The sequence below is a fragment of the Macrosteles quadrilineatus genome, unplaced genomic scaffold, assembly GCF_028750875.1.
Source record: "Macrosteles quadrilineatus isolate MER2022 unplaced genomic scaffold, UCM_ALF_1.0 Scaffold_9__3_contigs__length_116548681, whole genome shotgun sequence".
In the NCBI taxonomy this organism is placed as follows: Eukaryota; Metazoa; Arthropoda; class Insecta; order Hemiptera; family Cicadellidae; genus Macrosteles; species Macrosteles quadrilineatus.
The window spans coordinates 76,103,130-76,110,922 of NW_026542602.1; the positions used below are offsets into that span (position 1 = coordinate 76,103,130).

The 7,793-nt window shown below is 41.3% G+C and overlaps 1 protein-coding gene across 1 annotated transcript; it reads left to right on the forward strand.

The window, feature by feature from the left end:
• The first annotated feature begins 4,748 nt into the window (after positions 1-4,748).
• On the forward strand, positions 4,749-6,453 carry LOC129003581 (uncharacterized). Its single transcript, XM_054431878.1, has 2 exons — positions 4,749-5,609; positions 6,412-6,453. Exons 1-2 carry the CDS (start codon positions 4,749-4,751, stop codon positions 6,451-6,453), a joined length of 903 nt encoding a protein of 300 aa, XP_054287853.1.
• The last annotated feature ends 1,340 nt before the right edge of the window (positions 6,454-7,793 follow it).

Here is a 7,793-nt window from a genome sequence, read left to right on the forward strand (position 1 = left end):
ATGAGATTGCTAAGCCTGCTCGAATTTCCCGCCACAGTAAGGCCTATTTTCCTGTACTACATACCCATGAATCACCTGACGCCGTGTTTGCTTCAATCGCATTTCCTATTGGCCATCGAATTCCTAGACCCCTCTAAACCGCAATTGCATTTTTCAAAGTGTGAAGCCGGCGATCGGCGTCTGTCTGTCCACGGTCGGCGTCCATAACTCACGGTGTATTCCGTTTCTCGTATCTCGGGACATTAATTGCCCATTTTACCTCTCTTAAACGTATTTTTAGGCTATAGATTAATTATATCTGGCCTCCCTCTCCTCTATAGTACATTTAACTATATATACATTTTAATTTCCCCCTTTTGTTTGTGATTAAATTACTTAAATTGTGATCTAGTGCTTTCAGACTCTTCAAACCTCAAGACAGTGTGTGCGCGTCCGTGTATTACTTCTAGACTTTCCGTACGTTTTCACCGCGACTTCCGCGTATTAGTGAGCTCTTTGTGATTATGAACTTGGGTGCGTTGCGTTCTCCAAAATTCTACAAAACAGAAGCACTCGGTCTAAGGACTCCGCCATCCGCCATCGCTCCACCATAGACGACGCCGATGCCATACTCTCCACCTTTGGATAATTGGACTCAAGGTACAACCTTAAAGTTTTGTGTGTGTTTTAATTAGACTCTAAAACTAATCTCATTTGCCCCTCACAAGACATTTTATTCCATCTCGGGACCTCAGTGCCCTTCAAATTGCAGATTCGCCATTTTCTCTAATTTAATTATTTTTCTCTTGAACTATTAATTAGTTCTGGTCCTTCGAGTTATTAATTATTTTCATTTTCACCCATTACACCCCCAACAGTTGGTCCTTCGAGCCGGATTCATTGTCTAAAGTCCTGTGGTAATTAATTTCAGCCAATTTTCATCATCAACCATATTTTTAGCGATCTGCAATTTTCAATTTTCGCCATATTGGTAAAATATCGGCTCGCGTTCGTTCCGTTCGTGGGCGTGGTTTAGCAATCTCTCTCCACTCGCGCGTCTGCGCAGGTCACAATCATGTACAATTTGCTGTTCTCTCTAGTAGTAGACAATTTTTCCCTACTTGGCTTTTTTATCCCGAAAACGGGATTTAGTTTTAGTTGCGGGATTTAGTCGCGTGCAGACGGCCGACACTAGTAGCAGACGCATATCTCACACTCACTGTACAGCGTTTGTTGTTGTTTACATTTTCTCATTTAAGGTGTATTGTGTAATAAGGTTGATTGATATTATTAATAACCAACTATTAGGTTATTATTAGGTATTTACTATTATTCTTTGAATCAATATTGCTCTTTTGAATATCATACTAAATAAACAATAATTTGTCATTGTTATTTAACATTGTTTATGCTTTCTGAATTTTGATTTTAAATGAAGTAAAGTTAAATTAGTTCATCTCTGTAATTTTGGTTGACAAACGTGCGATATTATATTTAAGGTAATTTTATCTTGTCAATTAACATTTTAATAAATAGTTCAAAATAACCGTTTTTACCGGTTCTTATTACTAGTGTTGTACATATAAACAAAACTGTTAGCTAGCGTATTTGTATTGTGATTCATATTTCATTGATGGTTATAATTTTATGTTCCTTTCTCATTTATTAGGGTAATAACTTACTCTTTATGTTGCAATTCTTGTTTACTAAGGATTATTCTACACTGTTTCATTAATGAGGCCTACTCTCATTAAACTTATTTAGATCCATTTATTATTTTTGTAAATAACGGTGAACTTTCATGTGACTCATTCATTTGTTCTATCATATCTCTTGTTTTATTGTGCATTATTATTACCGTACTTGAATACTTTCAACTAAGCTCAATTGTTGATTTATGGTTTGAAAATCGAATTAAACCTGCCACACTCATTTAAAAATATTTTATTGCTATTTAACGTGTTAATAACTTAGTGTTTTTCACTATTTGCCTCAATTAAGCTACAAAGTAGGTGGATATATGTTTTAGATATTTATAATATTTTATCTCTATATTATTCAGCGGACAATTAATTACTACATTGTTAAGCTAATACCATTCATAGGCCTAGCTACAAGCCTTTTGTGTACCCATAACTTCCATTTTCGTGTGAATACTTTCAAGTGAACACTTCACAATGCCTCCTAAAGCATCTGATTTTAAGTCCGCAATCTACACCCGTTCTACGGCGCTGATTAAATCACGTTTTGAAAAACTTAAGGCTACAGTAGATGAATTATCAACTCAAATCGACCCTCTAACACCATTACAACTTAAGAAATTATCCGCTTACGCGTTGGAAATAAAAAAGAAACGCAGTGAATTTGAAAATAACCTTCAACGTGCCTTCGTTCTGGAAGATGAAGGGATCGATGATAAGACTCTTTCCAATGATCAAGATGCTATTGAAGACATGTTCTCTCACATTCAAGCTACGATTGAAACTCTGGTTCCCTCAGAACCACCAAAAACCCCTTCCGCGTTCAGTGAATCGTTTTCTGTTTCAGAAACTCATCCAAGCTCACAAGTACGATTACCTAAACTGGACTTACAAAAATTCTCTGGCGATCCATTAACGTGGACAAGTTTTATCAATCTTTTTGACACTGCAATCCACCGTAATGCTTCATTATCCTCTGTTATGAAATTCCAGTACTTACTCTCTGTCTTAAATGGAGAGCCTCTCAATTTAATAAGGAGTTTAAATCTCACCGCTCCTAATTATCTAGTCGCCTATGAATTGTTACGTGACAGATATCACAACAATCGAAGATTGCAATCATTGCATCTTAACCAATTGTTGGACCTGCCAAACATTACGGCAACTTCACTCAAAGGTTTGCGCCAATTTGTAAACCTGTTTACGGAACACACACAAGCTCTTAAGGCATTAAATTGTGACGTTAGTGACAACAACCCCCTATTGTCCGCACTCCTTTTGCGTAAAATGGACCAGGAACTACGTAAAAAACTTGAATCGTTCCGTTCCAGTCAAACCGAAGATCCAGTTACTCATTCATTACCAGAAATTGGTGAAATAATAAAATTTCTTAACCAAGAATGTTCGCAGACAGAAGATGCTAACATACATAACATGTCATCGGCCCACAGAAGCGTTCAACCTTCACCTCACAAAACCATACCAAAAAAGGTGCATTTCCGGTCTGACGTAGGCCTAGCCATGGTAGCTACTTCGAGATCTAATGCTCCCCCCTCTCATAGCTCTCAGACTAAAAATAGTCCTGTCTATAACAAATGTTTTGTTTGTAACAAAAATGATCACAAAGTTTACACTTGTGACGTATTTCAAAATAAATCTCCTCGAGAGCGACACGCCATTGTTAAAAAACATAATCGTTGTTTTTCTTGCTTGGGTGAACATAGCTCCAAAGAATGCCGCTCTCAGTTCACTTGTCACACATGTAAACAGCGACACCACTCTCTCTTACACCTTGGTGATAATAATCAAACCTCTCAGATGTCTTTTCGACCTCAAGGTCAAAGAACTTCCCCGACCACTTCAGGTCCATCTCACACTCAGACTGGTGATGTTAATTCACAAGCCTCTATCTCCGCCACTGTCGCGGATGTAAGCAATTATTCTGCCCAAAATAACTCATGTACGACTTCGGGTAATTATACTGTATTACTCGGCACCGCCTTGGTCAAGTTGACTTCCCCTCAGGGTATCTCTCATGTGTTTCGTGCTCTACTAGATACTGGCAGTATGTGTGATCTGCTCTCAGAACGCGCTGCGAATCTCCTGAATATAAAACGCCAGTCTTCTCAACTCAAAATATCTGGTCTTTCTCAAATGGCTTCCTGTACTAAAGGGTCAACTTACTTGAATCTTGAAACTCTCTCAGGTCGAGTAATAGCCACTGACCATCAATTCCATATTCTTGATAAGATTTCCGTCGACTTACCTCGCTCCCCTATATCACCGGAAGTGCTAACAAAAATCAAGCCCTATGTTCTAGCTGATCCTACTTTTCACTTGCCTGGTGGCATTGACGTGCTTATAGGTAGTTCTCTGCTACCCCTCCTCTGGACTCATGAAAGTTACTCCCTCGGCACGCACATGCCTCATGTGATAGGTACTCATCTTGGCTTTATTCTGATGGGTAAAGCTCCCTGTGCAACTAACTCGGAACCCGTGTCAGGTTTTGCGATCTCTCTTCTCTCTGTTAGTGATAATTCACTACACTCTTCCCTGCAACGTTTTTGGCAACAGGAGGAACCCCCTCACTTCCAGGTTAAGTCACAGGAAGAGCTTCTTTGTGATGAATACTATAAAAAATCACACTCTCGTGATCAATCAGGTCGTTATGTTGTGCGACTTCCGTTCAAGACGGACCCCTCCATTCTAGGCCAATCTAGGCCCATTGCTGAAAAGCGCTTGTTGTCTATTGAGCAGAAATTTAAAGCTCAACCCCATTTTTCACACTTGTATAAGACGTTCATGTCTGAATATCAAACTCTCGGCCATATGACAAAACTAGATTTTGTTGAAGACATACACCCACACTACTTCCTACCTCATCATGGGGTACTGAAGGACTCTAGCACGACCAATTTAAGGACAGTGTTTGACGCCAGTAGCAAAACCAGTTCCGGTCACTCCTTAAACGATATTCTTTTGACAGGACGTAAATTACAAACTGACATTTGTGACGTAATTTTGAACTTCCGCTCTCATAAAATTGTGTTTTCATGTGACATTCGGCAAATGTACCGCCAAATACAAGTGCACCCTGACGATCAAAAGTTTCAACTGATTCTGTGGCGGGACGACCCTTCAAAGGAAATCTCTACGTTTCAACTTACTACCGTCACCTACGGCATGAACAGCTCCCCCTACCTTGCTATTAAAACTTTAATGCAGTTAGCGGAAGACGAAGGTGATGCCTTCCCTCAGGCTTCTCACTCTCTACGTCATCACACCTACGTGGACGACATTATCACGGGTGCTGACTCCGTTGAGGCTGCTCTTGAACTACAGGACCAACTTATCCAACTTCTACATCGTGGTGGCTTTGAACTTCGCAAGTGGGCCTCCAACTCCTCTGCTCTTCTAGAAAAATTTCCTTCGGAACATCTAGAGACTCCAAGTTTCCTGCAAGACGCTCAGCTTCCCCAGTACTCCATCCTAGGTCTCCATTGGTCTCCTGAAGAAGACTGTTTCTGTTACGCTTTCAACCCCCCGTCTGAAAAGCTGACTAAGCGCTCCGTGCTCAGCTTTATTGCCAAACTATATGACCCCTGTGGATTTTTGTCCCCATTAATCATGGTAGCAAAATGCTTCATGCAATTACTATGGACTCAAGGTCTTAATTGGGACGACCCTCTCCCTTCTGATCTCGCACATAAGTGGCATGTGTTCACTAGTAACACTAAAGACCACCTCGGTCAAATTAAGATCCCCCGAGCATTTCCGCTCGCTCACTCCTCTGATATCGAGCTTCACGGTTTCTGTGATGCATCGGAATGCGGTTATGCCGCGGTAGTGTATTTCCGGTGTGAATCTAGTGACAAAACAGTCATTGTGAAACAAATATTGTCTAAGACTCGTGTTGCCCCGTTAAAAAAGGTAACTTTACCCCGCTTGGAATTGTGTGCAGCTCACCTCTTATCAAAACTAGTGCATTATTGTGAAAAACAATTTAACTCTCTTACTACGAATACCACTGTATTGTGGAGTGACTCATCTGTAGTTCTTACTTGGCTACAAACCCCTCCATACAGACTAAAGACCTTTGTGGCTAATCGTGTAGCCCAAGTGCAAGAAATCATTCCCAGTTATCAGTGGCGGCACATAAAAGGGACGGAAAACCCCGCTGATTGTGCCTCACGAGGAATTCTAGCCTCATCTCTCATTGACCATCCCTTATGGTGGACTGGCCCACCATGGTTACAGCTCCCTGCGGCCAACTGGCCCCCCTCATGTTTTTCGCCGTCTGAACTCACTCCCACGGACGAAATTAAAGAAACTCCTCTTAGTGTACTTAGTGCAACAGTCGCCCCTTCGGAATGGGACTTATTGTCTAAATATTCATCTTGGTTGAAACTAACCCGTGTGCTAGCTTATGTACTACGATTCATAAACTCTTCCAGGTCTAAAAACAAACTCTCTGGACACTTAAAACTCAGTGAATTAAATCTAGCGGAAGTGACAATTTTTAAACTAGTGCAAAAACTCCATTTCAGTGCGGATATTAAATTATTGAACAAAGGCTCAATATGTTCTGCACAATTACAGAAACTCACCCCCTTCCTCGACCCTAATGGTCTCATACGCGTCGGTGGCCGATTGTCACATTGTTCGCTTGCTCATGACATACGTCACCCTATTGTTCTACCCAAGTCTCATACTGTAGTGAATTTGCTTATAGACTTTTACCACCAGGTACACTTGCACTCAGGTCCGCAACTAACTCAATCACTACTCGCCCGAAAAGTGTGGATTCTATCGGCCAGGAGCGTTATCCGCTCGCGCATATTTAAGTGTCTTGTGTGCTTTAAAAATAAACCACGAAACAAAATCCCTCTAATGGGTGATTTACCTGCTCATCGGGTCAATCCTACTCGTCCATTCTCATCTACAGGCGTAGATTACGCCGGACCATTTAGTGTTCGCGTTTGCAGTCTCAAAGCTCTTAGACAGATTAAGGTCTATTTGTGTATTTTTATCTGCATGGCTACCAAAGCTATTCATATAGAGGTAGTCACCGATCTTACCACCTCAGGCTTCATTGCCGCTCTCACACGTTTTGTGTCGAGACGCGGACTCTGTTCCGATCTGTATTCTGACTGCGGAACCAACTTTGTTGGTGCAAACTCGGAATTACGCAAGGTAATCCGTGAAACCATCCTTATACCTGATTCGCAGGACAAAATTGTTCATTTCACCACCCCCAAAGGAATTAACTTCCATTTCAACCCCCCCTCTGCACCTCATCAAGGTGGCTTATGGGAAAGTGCCGTTAAAAGTGCAAAATACCATCTGAAACGGGTAATTGGTGAAACCATTTTAACTTTAACCCAATTTCAAACTTTGTCCATTCAAGTAGAGGCCATGCTAAACTCGCGCCCTCTTACAGTTCTTAGTTCAGACCCTTCCGAAATTTCTGTGCTGACCCCTGGACATTTCCTCATCGGAGCTCCATTAGTTGCCCTGCCGGAACCTCACCTGTCTGAAGTGCCCTTCAATCGTCTTCGTCAGTGGCAGCTTGTCCAGGCTTTTCACCAGCGTATCTGGAGGCGTTGGCAGCTTGAATATCTCCACTCCCTCCAGCAGCGATCCAAGTGGACCACCCCTCATGAGAATTTGAAGACCGGAGACTTGGTGCTCATTCACTCCAATTCACCTCCACTCACCTGGCCTCTTGGACGCATCGTCTCCACTCACCCTGGCGCTGATGGAACGGTTCGAGTCGTCACAGTGAAGACAGCTTCTGGGACTTTCACACGGCCTGTTCACAAGGTCTTCCCTCTGCCATGCAATGAAGACTAAGTCCAAGAAACCTACTCTATGTACATATTAGATTTAAGTGTGGTTTACGTTTGCTCTTGTGTTTTTTAATTAATTGTCTGTTGAAGCTGTAATGCTTCAAGGGGGCCGGAATGTTCGGTATTCATATTTTTAGAGTATTTAGAAATTAATCATTATGTTAGTTAAGTCACTGGTTAATTAATCATGCTAATGTGTATATAAATCACCACATTTATTGTAATATTATTTAGTCTCAGTAACAATTTATTGTAAATAGACTCC

Excerpts from the sequence above, each read along its gene's own strand:
- LOC129003581 (XM_054431878.1), top strand. The coding sequence starts at position 4,749 with ATGTACCGCCAAATACAAGTGCACCCTGACGATCAAAAGTTTCAACTG. Across the intron at positions 5,610-6,411 it reads GTGTTGCCCCGTTAAAAAAG|ACTTTTACCACCAGGTACAC; the intron begins GTAACTTTACCC and ends ATTTGCTTATAG.